We start from the raw sequence: 25,352 nt of genomic DNA, 5'->3' as shown, positions 1-25,352 counted from the left end.
AAATTACGTGATATTTTCAACAAAAATTCTGTTTTTTGCATCTTTTGTAGTAAAACCAGTCAAGTTTGTGGGAAAAAAATGTTAAAATTTCACCGAGGAATTTTGTTGACGCCGTGACGTCACGAGGCTTTATTGCATGGGTAGCCATACAATACAGCCTCAGTCGGCATGAGTATATTGCCCTAGACCAGCCAGTATTACACCTGTAGGTATGAAAGAAAATGTGTTTATATACCATGTTATCATTCTTACGATACTTTTTTGTGGAAAAATAACTTTTTCCCCCTTTAAAAAAAGCAAACAAACAAACTAAACAAAAAATGACAAAACCATAAAAGCTAACAACTATTCTCTCTTTAGTGAAAAGGTTCACACTAGCAAACTGTCCAAAAATAGCTGACATTAATGTATACGCCCTTATTTATTGGCGCCCATAAGAAACTTTTGTAATATATAATGATATTGGACTTACTCAACAAATATAAACGCTAACACCTGGAGCCTCTTAGTCTAATTATCATTATAACTTCATTACATACTGTTATTCACATTTAATTAGTTGTTATATTTATAATCAATGCAAAAGCCAGAATGAAATGTTATTCAGTAATTAATTAAATAAATTCGAGTGTGCAAGAAACATCCAAATACGCTTTAAGCACGTTGGTTAGGAAACGTACGTACGAGCAGACTTCTCATTACAAACATATCCATTTTACAGCAATAATTTTTGGGATGTGGCCGTTTAGATTCGGAAAATGAATGAAACTATATTTATTTCATTATTCGTACTGTATAATTTCGTGAGTTTTCTCTTTTACTAGTTTGTGAATTGTTCGTGCATTGTTGATTTCTTACAGTTCTACTTGGCCATACATTTCTTTTGGTCATTTCTTCCATACCTGATTTTGAAAATCCTTAATAATTCTAATAGAGATTGTCCTAACAATATTTTGTAAAAATCCTAAAATTTCCTAAGATTTTTTAACCAATCTGAAACATTGTCAGGATATGGTAACGGTTTCCCGGTATTACTCGTGTATAGCCTACGGTAAATATGTCAAGCTCTATACAAGTAACAATCTAGTAAGATGTGGGAGATTGGTGTTGTGCGAGTGTTAACCAACATGGCGGCCAGTAATGTCGGAAGTGGCGTCGATAATGGCTAAAAACATGACAAAATCACCCGGATGTCTGTCCTAATACCTGAGCGTCCATGTCTGCTAATCAAGAGAATATGGGAGAGGTCATGCTTAATAGGCCAATTACGAGACGCTTCTGTACAATTTGATTTGTACAAACAACGAGAGACGTTCCACTTAACAGTAGTCAAATCGCCGTAGTTATGGTAAAACGTGGAATTCCCGTGGCGCTAACAGGGATAGAGAAGACAAAAGAGTGGTAATTCATTTCGATTTAAACAATTAAAAAAACCACTCAACGTGACACACTTAAGGATAATAAAAAGACACATTATTGCAATTAATAAAATTAATTTTGCTCAAGGCAAATGCTAACTCATGCAAAAAAAACATTGAAATCGTGAACGGAAGTAGTCGTTGAAGTAATGTAATATTCATCACAAATTGAAGCTTAAAGAATGGAAAATGTCGGGCTACTCTCAAAGTAAATGAAACACAAAAGAAACTGGTGAAATTCAACAGAAAGTATCTAAATCAGTTGAAGTGTTATTTATAATGAAATTGTCGTTAATGTGTAATAGATGTAAAATCTAAATGATTATAAATATTATTAAGATTTTATCAGACGAACAGAATTTAAAATACCATCACATATACATTAAAGGACATTGTCGTTATTGTTGTGAGGTCAAACCTCGAGGCAATTTTAGCCTTTTGATGCGCGATCGATTCAAAACCTTTTACCTACTCTTTATATAATTTAAACTTATTTATTGTGGAATACTGTTACGGAATGTCCATACATGTTTAATGATGAGACCCTAGAATTACAAACTACTTTCATAACACAAACTAATATTATTCTCAGACCACAGCCAAGAACAGAAAGAACATTTCTTTAGGCAACCATTAAGCTATTTGTATAAGCATCAAATAACAATTTAGGGCTTAAAATACACATGGTAGGGTAAAAATAGTTATTTGAGACAATGGACGTCACGGATACCGACATAAAACATTGATGTAGGCGGATTTTATGGCACCGTAACCATTTATATATTACACCTACACATGTCTGGTGCTCACTCTGAGGTCCGAGCGTAATTGTCATCTCGTAATGTCATGTTGAGTTATGGGAGTGTGACAAAGTATAAATGATAGTATTTCAACGCCGTGCGTTATGACATATTAATGTAACAATATCTACTCTTTAATTTGGTGAATCTTGAGATATGAATACTCATCCATCTTGCAATTCGTGTTGGTCACCTATCTACAATTTTAAATTGTATTGTTTAGCCTTGATTGTACAATACTAATGGCCACTGTTTCTCCGATAATAGATATACATTGTTATTAATATTGTCACGACATTGTTTTCGGGTTTTTTTTATCGGTAAAGCTATCAAACTGTTCAAGCCTAAAACACTTGCTTTCACCTCCTTTCAGTAAAAGGTAATGGTTTTGGCGTGCTTGTTTCCATATAAGCTGAAGTGGACTTTGTAGTCAACCTTGCGATTGAAAAGAGCATTATATATCGTTTTGCCCCTCCACACTTATCAAGAATAACTAAACATTTATAAGAAAATGAAATGACTATCCACCCAAAAAGGTGATATGTATTACTAAAAATCCAATCCACAATGTGAATTTAAAAAAATGAAATCATGATCGCCAATGTACAATAATAACAATCATAATTGCGACCATACAGTATTAGCAACCACAAATCACAAAAAAATATATAATAAAAACTTCAATAAAATAAACTAGCCTAAGTGGAGTTTCAAATTTTTGAACTTCATTAGAAACGTATTGTTATTTTTGATATTGAAGTGTCTAAAACTACAGTAACCGTCCTGTCATCCGTCACGATAACCTGTGCATACCTTTCAGTCCACAAACGGTACTAAGGTCCTAACATATATAGCCCACTATTGATTATTTTAAAGCTGGTCTCAGAGAGCAGTCTTTTGAGGCCGGAAAACAAGTCATTTAACCGTTCCCAGAGGCGATCTGTCCCTCTCGCTAGTGCTGGGGGTCTCACACAAATGTCATAGTGTCATCATGTAAAAGTAAACTCACTCACCCCTTATAGTCTTTTCTCAAACTTGCATTACACCATTAATAAGAGGCTTATTTATACATTGGTAATTGTTTGAGCAATCTAAATTGTTGCACAGAAAATGTCCATGGTGATGTCACAAAGCCACACAAATCACAGAAAACAAAAATTCCTTAATTGCAGTTTGTACATTGCTTTAGTGTTATATAGAAACGAATAGTGATTTTACTCCTGATATATTGTCGTAATGGATTTGTAATTGTAGTAAAGACGTAAAGTTAATGTTTATCTCGTTGGTGATTTTTAAATGAATATGGACCACTGTCAGTCTGCGATAGATATCAGATAATCCCCGGTAAGTGAGGCGCTGGTGTATCCGAAGGATAAACAATATTTATTTTAGTTATACCATTTACGTAATTCTTTTCTCCGCGTCTAACTAACAGCAAATCTGATAATGTTGGCTTCATCGCCCCAGTAATCCTAGCCCACGTAAGGACCAAAATAAATAAACAAGTTCACAATGACATTAGCAGCATTGTTTCAAAGTATTTTGACATAACATATTCATTATGGTGAAGTAAGATGATAATGTCAACTGAACATTTATAAATACATTATTGAAGAAAAAATGAATGTGTTTGTCTCTCAATCCCACTCCCTCACTCACTCCCACTCCCTCACTAATTCCTATTCCCTCACTTATTCCTGTCCTCACTCCCTACCTAACTCTATCCCATCCCCTCGCTCACACACTTACTTCACTTCCTCACTCATAGTTTCGCTCATACCCTCGCTCTCACTCCCTCAATCACACTCACACTCACTCCCACCCTTACTCAAACTCTCACTCACTCCCACATCCTCATTCACTCACTCCCACTCCCTCATCCTCACTCACTCCCACTCACTCTCACTTCCACTCTCACTCACTCCCACTATCACTCACTCCCTACCTCTCACTCACTCACACTATCACTCACTCACTCACTCACTCACTCACTCACTCACTCACTCACTCACTCACTCACTCACTCACTCACTCACTCACTCACAAACTCACTCACTCACATCCCACTCACTCACTCACTCACTATCACTCACTCACTCACTCACTCACTCACTCACTCACTCACTCAATCACTCACTCACTCACTCACTCACTCACTCACTCACTCACTCACTCACTCACTCACTCACTCACTCACTCACTCACTCACTCACTCACTCACTCACTCACTCACTCACTCACTCACTCACACTCACTCACTCACTCACTCACTCCCATTCACTCACTCACTCCCTCACTCACTCACTCTCACACTCACTCACTCTATCACTCACTCCCCCCTCATTCATTCTCACTCTCCCTCACTCCAACCCTCACTCACTCTCACTCACTTCCACTCTCCCACTCTCAAGCACTCACTCCCACACTCACTCACTTCCACTCTTACTCACTCCTACTCTCACTCACTCCCACTCTCTCCAATACCCTAACACACACTCCCACTCCCTCACCCTCACTCACTCCCTCACCCTCACTCACTCCCACTCTCTCATTCACTCCCACATTCAATAATTCCCACTCACGCACTCCGTCTCTCTCACTTTTCACTCACTCCCACCCTCACTCACTCTCACTCTCACTCACTCTCAATCTCAATCACTCCCACCATCACTCACTCTCACTCTCACTCAGTCCCACTCTCACTCTCACACCCGAACTCACTCTCACTTTCACTCTCACTCACTCACTCCCACACTCACTCACTCACACTCACTACCACCCTCACTCACTCCCACCCTCACTTACTCTTACTCACTCCCACTCTCTCTCACTCACTCCCACAATCTCACTTCAAGCCTCACTCACTCCCACTCTTACTAACTCCTACTCCTACTCTTACTCACTCTCACCCAATCTCATACTTTCACTCACTCCCGCTCTCTCGTTCACTCCCACCATCACTCACTCTCACTCACACTCACTCACTCCCACTCTCACTCCCACACCCAACCTCATTTTCACTCTCACTCACTCACTCACTCACTCACTCACTCACTCACTCACTCACTCACTCACTCACTCACTCACTCACTCACTCACTCACTCACTCACTCACTCACTCACTCACTCACTCACTCACTCACTCACTCACTCACTCACTCACTCACATCCTCATTCACTCTCACTCACTCCCACTCTCACTCACTCACATTCACTACCACCCTCACTCACTCTCAGCCTCAACCACTCTCACTTACTCCCACTTTCACTCACTCCCACTTTCACTCACTCCCACTCTCACTCACTCCTACTCTCACTCACTCACTCACTCACTCCCACACTCTCACTCCCAGCCTCATTCACTCTCACTCACTCCCACTTTCACTCACTCACTCACTCCCACACTCTCACTCCCAGCCTCATTCACTCTCACTCACTCCCACTTTCACTCACTCCCACTTTCACTCACTCCCACTCTCACTCACTCCCACTCTCACTCACTCCCACTCTCACTCACTCACTCACTCCCACACTCTCACTCCCATCCTCATTCACTCTCACTCACTCCCACTCTCACTCACTCCCACTTTCACTCACTCACATTCACTACCACCTCACTCACTCTCATCCTCAACCACTCTCACTCACTCCCACTTTCACTCACTCCCACTCTCACTCACTCCCACTCTCACTCACTCACTCACTCCCACACTCTCACTCCCAGCCTCATTCACTCCCACTCTTATTCACTCCTACGTATACTCTCACTCACTCTGACTATCACTTCCACTCCTACTCTTCACCTACAATCATTGGGGGTATTTCCAAAGGAACAGCTACTACTGACAGACGCGTAACCTGCAACAGTAGAAATACATCTATCATAGTCGAAGTATCCAGAGGAAAGTTTGTAAAAAGTAGATTTAAGCATAGTATCAGTAAACCGTAACAATCTAAATGTGCACCGGGGTAATCCTACGGGAAGGCCAATCAGGGTTAGAGAGGAGCTTTAATTATGCGTTGGTACATCGTGCACCTGTGTTAGAAAAATGTGTACAACTTCGATTTTTTATATGATTATATGATAGAAACCATCAATTTTTCTGAAGTTTCCTATTTTCTATCGCTTTCCATCTGTTTCTGTTACACACTTAACGTTAACCATTTTGATAGTACGCATTTTCTGTAAAGTCTGTGAATTAAATAGACATTTTTTACCTCTGCCAAAAAATAAAAATGATTCACTTTTTTCTATTTGTTTCTCTGTAAATAAATGGTAGGTAACTCATACATTTGTACAATGTATACTAAGTAAGTATTCGGTTTGAGGAGACGAATGATCGGTAATCCCGTTATCGCAAAGTACTGCTCTGTGTTAATTATCTCTGTCGACAGCTGCAGTTGACTAACGGGTACATGTACGGGTACATTATCCGAACTGATACTAGTGTTCAAATGCTATATAAAGTATATCATTAGTTTATTGTTACTAGAATTAATTATTTATTCTTTCCTTCGTACGTTCATCGTTCTTTTTTCGGTCTTTCCTTCTTTCACCCGTTCTTTCGTTTGTTCAATTATCGAGTCAATCAATCAGTCGAACAATTCAACAGTCAGTACTTCAAAATATGTATTAATACTAAAATGTGACACAAATAACTATGTACAAGTATTTTTTAAGTCATTGATATAATATAAAGAGCAGAAAAGGATCAAACTTACATGTATGTACATGTATAGTGTCCAGTCAAAATGAGCTATTAAAGTAAATTACATGTACATTGCCACATTGTTCGATTCAGAACTTATACAAAAACATGTAACATGCAATACACGCATTGAAATCATCGTTTTCTGATATTACATGAAATATTAGGGCTGTGTGCTATTTTCTTGAATATTCACTTATTATACTCATAGATCACATATTACCAAATCCCTTTATAGATATACACCCTTCCCTACTAGATTATAACTACCTCAATAATTTACAGACAGACATACAGACAGACATACAGACAGACATGCAGACTGACAGACAGACAGACAGGTAGGCAGACAGATACACAATAACTGTAGATAGACAGACAGACAGACATACATTACAGCCATACCTTTTTGTGAAAAGTGGTCTATAAAGCAAAGTGATTTTATACACCGTAAGAAATTATGATGTAAAATAAATTACCATTTGGGACCACATGAAAGTGGTTTTGATATGCCGGTGGTCGTTATACAGAGGTGGTCGCAAAGATAGGTTTCATTGTAATGTGTTAATCAAATGGTGTCATATGTCATTGTAAAATTTTGCACATGCGAAGCTAACTCGCTTTTACTTTATGTATGAGTAACTGAAAAAACGATGATAACATTTTTTGAAGCCTTGATTTGTGTTTAATACTACTGAATTCAAAACATTTTACGTCTTTAAATTTCGATTATTCATAGAAAAGAACACTAAAATAGGTCCCAAATTAGGAGTATAGCCCAAAATCGATGAAAAATAGAAAGCATATACATTGCATTGTTTATATAGGCAACAGTAGTGTTTGGTTGTACATCGATTCAAGCTGAATTAGATAAAAATCCAGTTGAGTGCAGCTTTTATACCTGCTGCAGTTGTTTCATTATGTATAGAATGCGTTCCCCTGCACTTTTGGATATCGATTTCTCTGAATTGAAAATTTTTAATCCTATACCACGTACATCTGCATATGTTTTAATTTCTCATATGTATGTATCTTGATTCTACGGCGGCGTATTAGGGCCACTACAAACTTTTATTTATCTTGTACGTACAAGTTAGTATCTTGTACGTACAACTTAGTATCTTGTACGTACAAGTTACTATCTTGTACGTACAAGTTACTATCTTGAACGTACAAGTTACTATCTTGTACGTACAACTTAGTATCTTGTACGTACAAGATAGTATCTTGTACGTACAACTTAGTATCTTGTACGTACAAGTTAGTATCTTGTACGTACAACTTAGTATCTTGTACGTACAAGTTATTATCTTGTACGTACAAGTTAGTATCTTGAACGTACAACTTAGTATCTTGTATGTACAACTTAGTATCTTGTACGTACAACTTAGTATCTTGTACGTACAAGTTACCATCTTGTACTATAAGTTATTATCTTGTACGTACAAGTTACTATCTTATACGTACAACTTAGTATCTTGTACGTACAACTTAGTATCTAGTACGTACAAGATAGTATATTGTATGTACAACTTAGTATCTTGTACGTACAACTTAGTATCTTGTACGTACAAGTTAATATCTTGTACGTACAAGTTAATATCTTGTAAGTACAAGTTACTATCTTGTACGTACAAGTTACTATCTTGTACGTACAAGATAGTATAATGTTGAATCTCTAGGTATTAAAGGCTGTGACTGGTTTACTTTCACAATGGCATGGCATGAAGCTATACGTATATTACGTACCCTTTGTTTTAGCCAAATGGAAAAAAAAATACCTTGCTACATTTTGTGGAGTTGTGATGCTGTGATAAGTTTCCGAACATATACATGTAAATGTTTATAACGGAGTATTAACTATGATCATCATTTGGACAATAATTGATGTATGTATATATGTCTAATAAACACAAAAACACATATGAAATAATTTGTTTTGCTTTTGTTGTCAGTGCAATCAGTAACTCGTTCGAATTAGGGCATAATGCCTAGGATTTTTTTTCGGAGGCAGTTAATTATTTTCAATACTACTATTCTGAAGTAAAATAAATGCTTCAACATTTCCAATAATGGCACCAGTGTGAAGTATTTAACTTTAATTACTGAAGAAAATTACGAATTTGTTTTCTCCTCTTTTTAATAGATAAAACTTATCATTCATCGGAGATGTATCATATCCATTTTATCACTAAATATATCTTATCTATAAAACAAGCGACTATACAGTTTCCTCGAAAGGAACTATACAGTGTCAGTTTCAAAATAATGCAAGTGACTATACAGTTTCAACTCATAATCCGGCAATTTCAAATTACGATTGTGAAAAAGATATTGTCCTCATTAATATATATTTATATTTTTAATATTGTCAAATAAGTTAATAAACCTGTGATCGTGCTTGAAGCAATGCAAAGTAGACAGACTATCTTTAATTACGAAAAATATCAGGCGGGTGACTCAATTCTGCGGTGATGAACAGCAGTTCAACTCAACTTGTATGTACAAGATACTAAGTTGTACGTACAAGATACTAACTTGTACGTACAAGATAATAACTTGTTCGTACAAGATACTAACTTGTACGTATAAGATACTATCTTGTACGTACAAGATACTAAGTTGTACGTACAAGATACTATCTTGTACGTACAAGATAATATTTTGTACGTACAAGATAATAATTTGCACATACAAGATGCTAAGTTTTACGTACAAGATACTAACTTGTACGTACAAGATAAATTAAATTATATAGTGGCCCTAATACGCCGCCGTATGATTACATATCGGTGGGGTTCTTCTGAAATTCTCAGATGTGGTGCGTATACCCCCTCGCGAGGTCTAAAATAGCGCAAGGTCGAGAAAAAATAAATCAGTTAAAAGTCGAAACCGGTGTCAAATGTGAACCTCATATACCACTCAACGGATCCCATTGAAGAACGATACAGAGAATTCGAACCTTCGGCATTTGCCGTAAACGAGAAAATAGCAATTGCAACATTTCGGAATGTCCGAGGTGTTGCGATTGAGGATTTGTTTTTCTTTTTTTACAGAAGGTGCCGAATATTCTCGATCGATTGAAGAGATGTGCACTGATTCAATAGTAAGTTGGTAATTATAAACCTATGATGAATGTGAAACATCTGTGCAGTGTATATCGACAACATAAATACGCTATAAATTACAATTACCCGGAAAACTGACATAGATATGTACTGCATTGTTCTCCGCTGTTGATGGAATCAAATTAGTAAATTAACGATTCGCCATGGAATTTTCCAATCCATAACAGAAGATAATGGGAAAAAAAATGAAAAATGTATTACATGCGCATTTCTGTGGGTATATTTTATTTATTTTATTCAACTTTTTTTTTCTTCAGGTGTCCGCTTCTGCATACTAAATTCGACTGATGTTTGAATTTATCTGCGTTTTAGGTTTTTTGCTGCGACTTTAAGTACATGTAAATAGCTTTTTTCACTATGGTATTCACCACTGAATAATTAATTTCTAGTTGTTTTCATACTAAATCCAACTCTCTGATTGGCAGAATCTTTTTCTTCATAGACTATGAAGAAAAAATCCGAGAATGGCGCGAAAATCCAACGTAATCATGACGTCACAATAGAGATGTTGACGTTGCGTATTGATTTAGAAAAAGTAATCCATTGCAAAATCAAAAAATCGTACATTCAAATATACTTTACGTTATCAAGTAGTCTGAAAAATTAATTACATGTATAAGCATTAATGTAACTATTTTTTAACTTCATAGGGGTATGAAATAAATTCTGTTTGCAAACTGTGTGAATCCGCTTAGCATTCATTTATTGTAAAATATTTTAGTTTGGTTTTGAACTATCAATTACGGAACTTCGTTGAGGTCATCAGTATGGTGTTACGCCATCCTGGTAGAATAAATATTAACCGAAGGCGTAACCTAAGTTATTATTTTAGACATTGACAATATTACTATCTGATATGCATCTTAATTACAAGAAGAACGTTAGCCATAGAACGCCCCCCTGAATAACTCAATGTTTGTGTAATAAGCGTAGTTTCTAAAAATGGAAATATTTGGTACGTTATATATTTCAGTTTTAAGCAAAATTTCGTTCTGTATTAAAATAATGTACATATACTTGTATAACCATTGTTTCCTTATCCATAACGAATATTTAATGCGTTTAAATACATCTCTCTAGCTTTGTACCTGTTACACGGAATACGATACTTTTGTAGCGTATATCGATAGCATAAATAAGAAAAAATGGCACAAAATCAGATAAAAGATGAGATAAAAATAAAGGATTTTTTTATCAAGGAACAGCTGTTAATGAAATCAATAAGAGCAATTATTTCAAACAAACAAAATCGTTTCAATATCACAAATAGTACATGTACCATGGGTCATATTCCCTTATTGTCAAAAATATTTGATGACAAAGAAATATGGAGCATCAGTAACAATAGAAGTATATTTCAGGTATATGTCTTCCCGGATATGCTAAAAGAAGCACGTGTACAATATTGCACCACGTGTGGGCTATCAGGTGTTAGACCGAGCACTCTATACACGTGGTGCAGTATAAAGATTCTTATTTGTATATATATGCAACATTGAAGTAATTATACATAATTATAAAGTTTTCAAAGTTAATCAAAACGTTATCCTAATTATAGCTCTGATTGGTGCAGCGTCCTATTAACAGCCAGAATCATTTGATGAGTTAAGAAAATGACCTAAGAGGTTGAGAAAAGCCGGAGTTCCGAAAGAAAGACCACCGCCATACGTTCAGCACTCGGCAACTCCTCCCACATAGGATCTCAAAACTAGCGGATCCAGAGGTGGAAAAGCTTACGGTAAGATGTCGGGAGATCTTAATTGCCCTGCCTCTCCGGTCCCTTTATATTGATTTAATCATATTACAAATTGTTTGATCATAGTTAGAAGTATGGTATTGATTTCAAATGCACTATATCCACCGAAACATAAACAGCGGATTAAGTTTACCGCAGACGAATAACTCATGATATCAATAATGTTGTTTCTTCTTTTTTATCCAGTTTAAATCTCATTTCATGTCATTTTCATATTTTGATAAATTTCATTCAGACAATTTTATTTATTGATTGATAATGATGAGTCATGATTCCATATCATTTAACTAATTAAGTAAATATTGCATGCCAAATATAAAGTTTGCCGTTTTGTAACAGGTGATGTAACTATATAATTACAAATTCATTTTTTATATTTGTTTCCAGAGTTTCAAGAAATTCCATCAAACCCAGGTAGTGAAATTACATTTTCTGTGCTTTCGTTATTCAATAGCTGATTTTTTTTCTACGATAATTGGACAGTGTAATTAAGGAAACATTTTGAGATTCATCAAGGAAGGTTAAATGATGGATCAATAAACAGCTGCAATTGATATCTCCGACACCTCACACAATTTTTGGACTAGTTCCTATTTTTTTCAGAAAAGCTACCTTTGCTATCCAAAGCACTACATGATCAACGCAGTGGTTTAAACTTACACACAACTGTTTATTGTATATTGTTTATCACGATCATAAGTATTTCTCACATACTTGACATTGACCTGTGAAGTCGGACGGCATGTGATATAACTCTTTACCACGGACAGGGATATCCGCAATTTTACCGGAGTGAGATTAATAGGAATATCTCCTACCTTAAGGGTAGGACAGAAAAAAATCTCTCCTCCTAGGGTATATATTCTCTCCGTCATGCCCTCAAAGGATGATGCTTTTGTTTGCCCTTGTAATTTCCCCAAAAACTGTTAAAAGCTACACATACCGCGATTTCAAAAAAGACAATATTAACTAATTGTATCAACTGGGAAATTTTTCTTTGACTTTTTTTAAAAAACTTCATTAAACATATTGCACTGTGACAAACAAGAATCTAAATCGCTTTGAAATATTTGAAGCCAAAGTAATATCAACACATATTTTAGCAAAACCCTTTAAATAGTCTTTTTACTTGATAAACATCAACGAAATATATGGAAGCATGTGCACTTCCGATTGCGATGATCAATAGGTCAAAGTTTAGCACGCATGTGAAGCACGAGCTCGGTGTTAAAGGTTAGATGGATCGGCCAATAGGACTGCACAGGTTAATGTTTATTTGCATATGACGTTTTACAGCTTCCGGTTTATCACGCGAATATGTTCTACGCGTGCAGGCTGACTTGCCCTTGATAAGACAGAAATCGCACCCTCCTTGTCGTGAATATCATCTGAAGGTAGAGATTTCCCTGTCCTACTCTCTAGGTAGGGAATGATCCTTTTTCTGCCCCTGTAGTTTCCGAACAAAATATTAAAAACTTCAAAGAAGCGACTTCAAAGAAGCGAAAGCGGAGACAAATATTTATTAACGAACTGCATCAATCGGAGATTTTTATTTTTCTTTGTCAAATACTTTGTTAAACTCGTTACATCAACTAAAAGTATGAAGGCAAGTGGATTTCGCGATGATCATTAGCTAGGTCAAAGTTCAGCACGTGCGTGAAGCACGAGATCGATGTCAGGGGATATGGCTTGTCGAAATGAAATGCACAGGTTTATGTTTATTTGCATATGACGTTGTTCTACGCGAGCGAGCTAGGCTGTCGTGCCCTGGTTAAGGCAGATAAATCTTACCCTCACCAGAAGTGCAGATATATCTGCCCGTTGGGGTAGACTTTTCTATCTCAACCTAGGAAAAAGACAAGCTACACGAGATCTTTGCATGTACTCACAATAAAAGCTTAAGATCTTTTTGGGATGATACAGGAGATCTCAACCCTCAGGATAAGATTCTTAAGCTGTCAAACAATCGGCAAATCCTCTTGTATAATAACTTAATCTTACCCCTCGTGCTGCGATTCTCCTGTTTCACCTCAAAGGGGACGAAAGATTCAATTAGTCTTTTACCACGGTCAGAAAATGCGTTAGTCATTGACATGGATATGACGTCATCAATACATGCGGTCGTATGTGGTGTGTATTGATAACCTTCCTATGTAGAAGATGGAAGACGAGGTCTTGAAACGTCTTGTTAAAACAAACACAACATATGATATCACCAATACGTCAAGTGCAGAGCTATTTCCATGTTTCTTGATTCCATTGGCAGCCAGGAACTCGACTATTTGTTCTAATATGAATGAGCAATGTGAAGGTTTCCTCACTTCCGGGTTCTTGTAATTTTCTGTCACTATATGTCAGCACGTGGTTAATGTTGGCTTTTTGATATTTGGTTCATATCCAAATCCGTCATTTTGTATTTACATTGCAAGTCACGCAATATCCTACAAAATGTGGAAAAAATGATACGTCTGTTATAAGGTATGGCCAATCAGGACTTAATTTCCGGAACTGGAGAAACCAGGAAGCAATCCAGATGGATTTTAATAACATTTTCTCCTCTGATGTGATAGTCGATAATTTTTGAAGTTTTGACGTTTTTGTTGGGATCCTATTATTTGGACGAAAACTTTCAATTTTTATTCAAAATTGAAAACAGTTTGAATATGGTGTTATTGTCCCATCTTTTCAGTTTATAAGCAATTTTTGCCTTCCTTCAATTTTCTTTATCCTGTTTAATACATTAAAAACAATGTTCCGTTATCACTTTTGTCCTAGATTTGGTCTAAATAGATTTAAAACGAACCTGGATTTGACAATGGTACCATTTTATCAAATCTTTAAAATTCTCAGCATTCACGATATTACGGGACATGATCATCTAAAATTATAACATACCTTAACTGAAATAGTCAAATATTAGCGGCATATGTGACTTTTAAACTGAAACACGATTGACACTGGTTATTTATAAAACAATAAAGTCTTTACAATGCGCCAATATGGATACATCGTCCACTTTTTATACATCTGCGTTGTCATATTGTTCACAGATATTTTTTTTAAAATCAATACGGTTAGCATTTGGTTTTACACTGTAAACATTTTTACATTCCACAAGAAAATAGTCAATCATCTCCCTTTCATTATCTTCGATATTTCATGGGTTGCTATCACTGTCGTTATATCCACCACTGGACTATTTCATAGCAATCTTGAAGGCGTCGCTGTCTGTAATCTTCAAATGAAGTTTTTAGTGACATGTGATTGTTCAGTTTTTTCCTCCTAAACTGCTGTTTTACTATGAGATAATTCAGGGGTTGATATAATGACAGTGAAGGAAACCCCTGGAGTATCGAGAGTGCCCTTCAATAGACATGCATGGAAATAAAACATTACCTAATTTTCAATGTATTCTGGCATATATCACTAGTTCTCCTTCTCTAGGTTGTGAACTCGAAATTGACATGGCATAGTTTCCAGGCTACTCAGACTTTCCTCCGCCTTTTAAAACCTGGCACATCTTTGTAACTGTGGTGATTCTGATAAAAGATTAAACATGTTTGGTATTTGGACTTCACAAAGGATAGGAGAAAACGTTGGTTAGTATTTGAACGGTTTATCGTTTTGTCAAAAGGTGAATTCGGTACAACTAACCACCATAACATGTTTACACTTTGGATTTTGCATGACATGCAAACAACTGGAGGCCTAATCTATTTCAATGATTGACACTTTTAATTTCTTTGAAGTCGCTGTTACAACATGTTTACACTTTGGATTTTGCATGACATGCAAACAACTGGAGGCCTAATCTATTTCAATGATTGACACTTTTAATTTCTTTGAAGTCGCTGTTACAATATTGAAACATCAATCGATTTTCCGCCCTAAACAGATTAAATCTTTACATTGTTTTCGATTTTTCTAAATTTAGTCTCCCAGTACACCAAGCAGTATTTTGACAAACCAACACATATAACGTCGGATATCATCGGTGCAGTGGAATATCTGCGTCATCTTAAAAGTGTATTCATTGTTTGATCAAACGATTAGTTTTACAGGATTAGTTTTGTATTAATAAAGAATAAGATCAGAGTGATGTTTTATTGTTAAGGAAAAGAATTACGGACAGGAAATGGAGTACAATAAACCGAATGACATTTGACCTAACGGACATATATATCCCTTGGTGCTGATTGGCTGCTCGTCTATAAATGAAAGATCCTCATCGCCTACCAAACATTTTTGTCGATTCACGAAGCCATGAACGCTATGAACGCTGTAAACTAGCTGATTTTGTTTACCAAAGAAAATATTAATAACTCCATATGTTTACATTGTCTACAGACACATTTGATGAATATGCTAAGGAGGTCATAGTTCATTGATTAACAATATGATTCTGAGAGTGGAATGTACCTTCTGCAGTCACCAAAGTTGGTGACTTTATGTCCTGTAAACTTGTGCACTTGTTTTGACCCGACAATGTGAGTTCATATAGCGATTGGCTGAAATGGAACCGTCGCCGAATAATTATTAATACATGGTTATCTATAAAGAAGTGCAAGTTTTGGAACAATTTGGAACGAACTTGGAAGGATGGGTTCATTTAGATTTTTTTTTTACTAATACCACCATTAAATTATTTTTCATTTTTCATATTATTTTCTAAATAGTAGTGTGAATATCGAGTAATTGTAAAGCATACGGAATAATGCTTATTGATATTCTTTTCTGATTGCGAGTTATTACAGTTTGTCAATATAACATTTGACCCGATCAAATTGATATAATTTGTTTACTAAAACTTTTATCAAGAAATACATGTAAACTGTCATGTGGATTACAAATATCTTGATTGAAAAAAATTGTACATTTATTTATTTTAGAAATTCAAAATATATAAAACAATAGAGAGCGATCCTTTTCATCACTAGAATATCTTAAAATGTATTAAAGTCTAAGAATTCATCATTGTCCATGGTAGTTTGTTTTTTCATCCTTATTTTTGAATTTTAAAACAAACATGAACTATTGTGTGTTGTAGATTAATCCTTATTTTGTTCAATGACGTGACGAAGGTAATTATTTGTTTTTCATCGAGCAAAACAAAGCCGAAATTGCATCTGGAAAACGCTGCGCTTTTCTATTATCTTGAATCTGTAATCCAATTATTTCGACAAATATATGAATGCAAGACTATCTGTCTATTTGTCTTTCTTATTTGTGTTCTTAGTAAATGCACAACTTAACGAAAAATATATTAAGCATAAGGTACATTGTATCTATGGCACCGTTTTAATTAAGGAACGTTGGGAGGCACTATACATGGCATATATATCAATAAGAAATGAACTAAAAAAAGTTCATGCAAAAATGAAATATAAAGATCTTATTCGCGTTTCAACAAGTCAAGTATTGTATTATATGCGTGGTTTCAATAACGTTAAACCATCGATTCTTAACATGCATTGCTTGTATTCTCAGTGACGTTGTTGTTAATTTCCAAAAGTGGCAGCAAGGTCATTTCTATTTCCCCGCACACTGTACCACAGCACAATTTACATAGCAATCAAGTTGCGACTGTCCACAAATTGGGGTGCGACCGTTTTGCACTAAGATGCCGCTGTTGACAAGTCGAGGATATGAGCAAAATTCTTCCACAGTCTCGCAGTAAATGACAAACGGAATTACACTTAAGGGGTTTCTAGGCCTCTGAATTGATATGACGTGAATATAAACATAAAAACCACTTGATAATATTGATGTTATTGCTCTATTTCAACCTGTAAAGGAAATATTCAAGAAGTCGAAGACGAGCTATGACATTATGTATCAAAGGATGGGGTTTTAAAGATACTGCTCTGTGGTTTGAGACATAAACGATTATGGCGTTCACATCGATATGTTTTAAGATGTTTTGAATAAGTAGACGGTTTGAATAGAAATATAATGTCTTCAATGTTAAAAAAGCAAAACGCAATGTAATTCCCCTAGAATTACTCATATCTGCAATGAGACAACACATAGATGTCCACTTACATGTACCTATATATTCCTAGAACAGAATATTAAAAACATTGTAGCAACTTTAAATTATTTTTGGGTATTTCGTCTTTGCATCTTACAGAGTAAGCTCCTTGTAGGTAGGTATCCATTGTTACGCCATTATTTTGTGGGCGCAAATCACGTCGTTTTTCTCCGAAAAGTATGACGTTACGCTCGCAAGCACATGACGTCACAATCAATACCTACCCGCAAACGCAGATAACTGTATAGTATACTATATATAGCATTTTTATTTTTCCTTCAGTTAAAAACATTTTCAAAGACGTTTATTGGAAATCAAGGGTTGTTTAGTATAGTTGCGTTTCGTTATACATTTTGCGCTTAATAAATTTTATCTCTTTCTTGAAATAAAACGAACAATTGTATCTCTTACTCCGGACAGGGATATCCCCGATTCCATCAAAAAACAAAGAAAATCGACACATACTATAAAATACATGTATAATGAGATTTGCTCGTGAGACACACAAAGTGGTCACACAGTAAGAGAAAAAGAATAATTCATCCTCTTAGGGGTGAGATAGGAGATCTCAATAATAAGATTCTTAAGCTGTCAAATACTCGACAAAGCCTCGTTTTTGACAACTTCAAAATCTTACCCCTCGGGATGAGATTCTGTGTCTTACCTCTAAGAGGGTGAAATATTCTAGTAATCTTGCAAAAGTATAGTGATTTATTGTATAAGATGTCAAACTTCCTCACCACTACACCACTGTGGCACATGATGTCTGTAATAAATGATATACGTAAATACGTTTTCCTATACGAGCAGTAATATCAACTGTTGTATTTCAGTTACCACTGGATCCTTACATACATTATACTTCGACCTGTAGAATACCAATAAGTTTAAGATGTAAATATGAGACAAAAATATTTCTTAGCATTCCAATGGATTATTCACTACAATGTTTCATTAATTAATCTCATATATTCTTCTTTATCTTGTATTATCCACTGCACTGAAACCTGGAGTGTATTGAATTTTTAAACACCTCGATAGTTTCAAAGATTTCATTCATATCGTTCTTTGAATGTCAAATCTAAAAATCAATAGATTCTGCCTTCGGTTCTATTTACCAAAAGGTGTTATTGTGTTTGTCACATGTGTTTCTCTTGTTTTTTTTTGTTTTTTGTTTTTTTTTGTATTTTCTATTGTTAATTCTACATAATGCGTACGTATTTGTATTATATATTGCTTGCTAAAGCTGCGGGATGCCGTTAAAATTCGACAATATTTTTGTCCACTCTGTTGGACTTTTGGAATTCCTTCATTGGCCCATATATACATGATATAGGTTATATAGAAATACTACGTTCACCTCCAATAATCCAATTTGTATCAATTCCAATGCGACCACGGCGGTGTCCGTTAGTGAATGGGTTGGACAAATGGAATTATGGCCTGTTTAATTTGGATTGAATCAACGAAGCACACATATGAATGGTCAACAAATATGATTGATTGAATTGATAATGGACACGGTTTCATTGTTGCACTAATATTGCTGCGGATGCGATATGACCAATCGCTGCCACCATATATATGATGGATATCATTTTGCGGCGTAGGCATAACATTTGGTCGACGTTGTTTGCAATCAGCGTCAGGTTTCAATGAGAAGAAATATATATAATATTGCTATTGCGTCTGGGCGTATAGAAATTATCCTGCCGTTGACTATCAAAGACAGAATTTTGCTAACATTGCACTATGTCTATCATCAAGGCTATCTTTGTCATTCCTACCAGGAGAAAGGTTTAATCAGCGAAATGTCAACATCTTATTTGCAACATTGGGTGAGACATGTATTGCGTGGTAGTTATAAACTTAATCGAGTCAACAAGTGGAAATATAATTTCACATGACATTTTATTTCATTTTAAATTTGTTTTGTTTACGTTGGTTAGTAAATAGACCAACCTTATGTTATCGCGGTGCCATTCGTAAAAAAAAAACAATAAAAAAACATTACGTCCTTGCTCGTTTGTTAAAAAATCATCGATTCTGCTACCGTTGTGAGCTGTAACATTGAAGCTACAACAAAATTGGTTCAATCTCAGACAATCATCCTCCGGTGAAATTGAATTAAAATTAATTTACAGCCTATTACTTAATAACAAACACTTTCTTTTGTTCTAGGAAAAGTTGTTCTTAAAATATATAAAAAATGACAGAACAATGGGACGAATGTAGAAATTAAATTTCAGAATCATTTGGATAACAATACGTCTTCCTGTATCAAGAACAAGATAATGTCATTTTCATTTTAAAATTTTGCAGATTATTGGTTCAATTTTGTTTGTCACTGTGTCTGTTCGTTGAGAGGTAATTATTGTGTTTATTACGTTTGCCTTGTCTCCCTTTTTTAAGTATAAAATGCTGTTTTAATTGCTATTTCCGCATTGAGTTTATTACGTAATCTCATCGACAGATACATGTATCTTTAGCATTACTTTGTTTATTTATTTTATTGATTAGATTTTATTTTGTCGTAATTTTTATGTTGTTATTTCAAATTGATTTTTATGCTTATTTATTTTAGTATTTTATTGTTTATCAAAATATTCAGACAGCGGCTTAATTTAGTGTTTTGTCAGAAATAAAAGCATTACGCGGCGAGTCGTTTTTTGTCTCTTTTGTTGTATCGAGGGACTTGGATGATTCTGTGGAATTGTTAGGTGGAACTCTCCTGCTGTGGAGGTAATGATTTGTAATCTGAAGATGACAGGCACTTACTGAGGCTGTAGAGGAGGATGCTGTCGTCAAAGCAATTGTGTAAAAGGAAATTTTATTTCTAACAGCAGTATCATTGCATTCGCATTTTACTTAGATTTTGTAAAATATTCAATAATTACATTATGAATCCCATCGTACGCGACTTTAGAGACATTGGTCTTAGAGTACATAAAACAAAAATCATATTTAAATATTTCTTCTTCCTTTTTATGTAAAATATGCTCTGATATTTGCAAATATCTTCATCTAGGTTTAGAATGGCATATATAAAAACAAAAATATGAAGATGTAAACGAGAGTAATTCTCCTTATATATCCTTCACTAGGACACAGTTGAAATAACCAAACAAATTAGCTTTATCTACAATGCAATAAGCGATCTTTACAGATTTAAACATTTTTTTTCAAATCTGAAGTAAGACACGGTTATTACGAATTTACGGAGACCATGAACATCACTTCCTTATAAATAAAGTTCGTTATACGCATATTGCATATAAGATATAGGAACCTTGACAGGAAATGAAAATTATTAGTTATAAACATGAATTTGTTATGAACGTATTCGTTACAAACATATTTTAATGTATACCTCTCGTTAGAATTATCGATATACGATGTTTATGTTACTCTTCAGTGTATACAAACGCTTACAAAATATGACTTGTATGTCGTCTGCCCAGAGTCTTCTATAGCCTCGTTGACCTCGAGAAAAGTGGTATAACATGCTTACTCTGGTGATGTCTCTGTCGATGATGAATACGTTAATTCGGCTCTGATTGGCTAGAAAGACATTGACAGATATCCACGGGTAACTCGGTCCATCTCCCTACCTATTTGTTTCGTCTATCAGATATAACGCCACGCGATCAGGGAGCTAATTATCCCACTGGACCGTCGAGGACATTTGGCCTAAACATCTCCGCCATGTACATCATACAACGAACATTTACTTGTTTGGTGGTATGATGTGGTGGAAAGCGATTAGAAATATATTGCTTAGATCAAATTGGAGGTGTTAATTTGTTTCTCTTCTTTTTCTCCAAACTGTGTACTAAGTCAGCAAATTAACAGTTTTGTTTTGTTCCACGTCTATTAACAGTCATAATATTGTAAGGACGTGCCAGGTTTAATAGGTTCATTTAAGAGGAAAATCGGAGTGCCCGGAAAATAACCACCGACCAAAGATCGGTACATGGCAACTGTCCCAAATGGGATTCGAACTTGCGACCCAGAGGTGGAGGAAAAATTAGTCCAGCGGATAGATATGGTAGGTGGCTCTTTCCGATGTGTACATACCGACATCTGATAGTGAAATGGAAAAATAAGTATCCCCGTATTTCACTCGCCCGCCAATATATCGACATATAATCAAAGTACAAAGATGCACAGCCTGGAAATTGGTAACCACAAATGGTTTGAAAGCGAAAACTGATATCTCCTCGATACCTGCATTGTACCGTGAATCAACTTTCTTTCGCGTTTATTAAATTTCGCGTTTCTGATTTATCAATAGATATGACGTAATTCAAGTCGCGTTTCTGATTAATCAATAGATATGACGTAAATCATAATTCGCGAAGACAAACTTTTGCGAAAAATGCGACAGTAATTCGCACACAAAAGGAAGTGGTTTAACAGTATAACTTGATGTATAGGCAACACATCCTCTTCAGATTTTTTTCTTTCTGTATTGACTCGATAATCGACTCTACCACTATTTAATAATGTTCGATGCTTTTTCTCGGGATACTCATGTTTTTCCTGCCGTTCAACCAAAAACGCCCTGATAGGTATCTGTACAGCAAAAATACAATGTCAAAATCGACAAAATATAATTTCACGAATAATGTGTCAGTATGATTATGAACTTTGTTGAAATATACTGAGGTGGATACATTTATAATATCTGTGTCATTTCCTAATTTTGTTAATCCTAATGACAAATAATATCATTTCTTTTTTAAGATTAGACTTTGATTTAAATTTCTCTTGCCTTCTAGAACTTGTCAGAGCCAAGCGTGTTATATGAAATGTATATATATAAAGTACCCCGTTTACATAAACCGTTTACATCAAATTTAAAATATGTTGAGATAGGGATAAAAATTAAAAATCACTACTTTAGAATTGTTTAACAATCTCTTTCTTCTGTTTTTGCACTTTACAGATGAATCTTCTCTTGCGGTTATGTACTGAATGTTATGCCATGTTTAGCAGGGTTAATAAATGTAAAAGAGATCGGTATCTTATATGACCTTGCATGAGTCAACATGTGTTAGGCTCTTTAAATTACCATTAAATTAAGTTTAAAACAAAATTAAAAGGGTGTTCTTTGTTTAATGTTACATTCGTAAGTCTAGGGAGAAATTTAGAAATTTCCCAAATGTGTAGTGTGAGTATCGCCTTTTGACGAGCGTCTCTTGAGTAACCTAAATAGATTGCCCTCCTTTTGAAGCCCTCACTATGGAAGTATCTGTTACGTCCTTGCATACATGATAGTTACTACGTCCTGAAGGCTTCTGACACTAAATGTTACTTTGGTTGATGCTGAGACTTCAAATATGTTGTTTTACCTCGGAAACCTTGGTAAAAACACATTTTAAATACAAATACCAACATAATGTGGATATTTACTGAGGGCATGTATTGCGATTAGTCAACTTTGAATAAAATAAAAACAATGATACAGCGCTGTCAAGTGTGTTGTTTTTATTGTATGACAATAAAGTCCAAATCTGTATTTGTTTTGGATACTTTAGTTTTCATTGCCTAAATTACAAAGTTTCAACTATTTACAGTTTATTTTTCTTATCGAGCTTTCGATGTTTATTGTTTATTCAAAAACGTTAACCCTAAGTGGAGCAGTTGCAGCATCGAAAGCTTTGCCAAAAGTATTCAAACGGACTCAATCTACTCAATATGTAAATAACAATGCAAGTGAAATATTCCTACAAGAATCTTTTTTTTCAACTATACATGAATCAATTCATGTAATAATCGCAAATTTTATTTTATTGCTATCGTATTCGAAATTAAACATATGAATTCCATTGGCGTAATCTCTGATACAGTAGCAAGAACAATTTTAGAAACGAAAACGAGTACGACTGGAATAGACATATTGGTACTAAGTACACAGACATAGTATTATAAATAAGTATTAGCCTGCAACTTACCACGTGACGTCTGATCTACCATGTGACGGCTGATCACGTGCAGACTGCAACGCTTATACAATCGTCAAATCAAAATGAATCGCCTCTGTTTGATCCATTAGTCACTATAGAAATCCTTAAGGTATATTGTATATACTTAGCTTCGAACTACCACTTCTATCCTGCAACGTCGAGATGAGATATAAGTGAGGATATAGTCCCTCCAGTATCTTGCAGTTATGTATAGGCCTTCTTTATCTTCATAAGAGCTTCAAAATGTTTTCAAGACTGCTAGATATTGGTAACATTTATAAGTCAATGAAGTGTGGGTAACGTTAATAGAAAAAATCAACTACAGTTGCGAAATTTATTTGATTTTACCGAAAATGGGCATTGTTTAACATATCTTATAGATGTTACAGTGTACTATATGTATTTCGTAATATTTGTAACTTAAACAACGAAAAACCTGCTATTTGTGTGAGCGTAATAGTTGATGCTATTATTTCTTCAAAACATACTCAAAATTTGACAAGAGCTTAATGCTTACCAATGTCATAATTCAAAAAGTATTAGCAAAATGTTTCGTGGTTTTGTAAGTTTGGGATTCATAAAACACTCAGACATTGTTACGCCAACTCACTATGAACAGGTACGCACACTCATGTGGCATCAAAATATTTCGATGGTTTGAAAGGTTTTAAGTAAGCTTTTGTTGTGCGAGGTAAGACTTTCTTCATCAGACAAAGGGGAGTCGTTTGGTGTTGTATATATACCTTCAATGTTTTCTTAATACAACTGGTAATATGCAAACAAATATAAGCAAATTGATGTATATAAATGTAAGGTGGTTACTGTCATTACATCAGACGTCAACAGCACGTGAGAGCGTGCTTCACACGAGCCTCTGGGGTTTCTGATGGAAAACCTTGTTGCGACGGGAATCAAGATAAAGTAACAAATTCGCCGTACACACGAAACCAGAATTTCTGTATCATCCAGATCATGCTATTTTGAATAGTAATTGCGACACTGTTAACCGAATAGCCTTAACAATAGATCCACACAATACATGATAATAACCAAAAGAATATAATTTTGTATTAACATTCTCACACGACAAAATATCTACGGAGTCGTCATTATGTGTCGTGAACAGTATATCATGACCATTCTATTCCCAAATTATATTCATCTTGTATCTTTACACACTTACCTCTTTCCCCTGCAGACTCATTAAGATTTTTCTAGCTTAAAGCCTGGATTTTAATTTTGCGATTTCAGGGGTGAATGAGTTAAAAAAAAACTTACCTACAAGAGAAATTCTATGATTAGGTGTCTTAATATCAGATATAAGTTACTGATTTAGGCTGGTTTAAATATTTTGTAATTATAAGTTAAAACTTAAAGAAAATCATATTTTAGCACTTCTGGCACGATCTGGCTTCCTTGGTTCATAACATTCAGCCATTTTTTCAATATTTGGCGAATCAAATTTTCGCGACTATGTTCTGCGAAATGTATATTTTGCCCACGAAATTAACCGACAATACGGTACACCATGCCTGTATTTT

The 25,352-nt window shown here is 35.2% G+C and overlaps 1 protein-coding gene across 1 annotated transcript in view; it reads left to right on the top strand.

Moving 5' to 3' along the window:
- The first annotated feature begins 1,607 nt into the window (after positions 1-1,607).
- The window catches only part of LOC138327120 (mucin-3A-like), a 39,735-nt gene continuing 15,990 nt past the window's right edge, over positions 1,608-25,352 (top strand). The window contains exons 1-3 of the mRNA XM_069273103.1: positions 1,608-1,626; positions 4,630-6,135; positions 7,166-7,268. Of these exons, the coding sequence (XP_069129204.1) occupies positions 1,608-1,626; positions 4,630-6,135; positions 7,166-7,268 (1,628 nt within the window). The remainder of the gene's footprint in view (positions 1,627-4,629; positions 6,136-7,165; positions 7,269-25,352) is intronic.

The sequence above is a fragment of the Argopecten irradians genome, chromosome 7 (genome assembly GCF_041381155.1).
Source record: "Argopecten irradians isolate NY chromosome 7, Ai_NY, whole genome shotgun sequence".
Classification (NCBI taxonomy): domain Eukaryota; kingdom Metazoa; phylum Mollusca; class Bivalvia; order Pectinida; family Pectinidae; genus Argopecten; species Argopecten irradians.
This window is presented reverse-complemented; position numbering and strand designations above follow the sequence as displayed.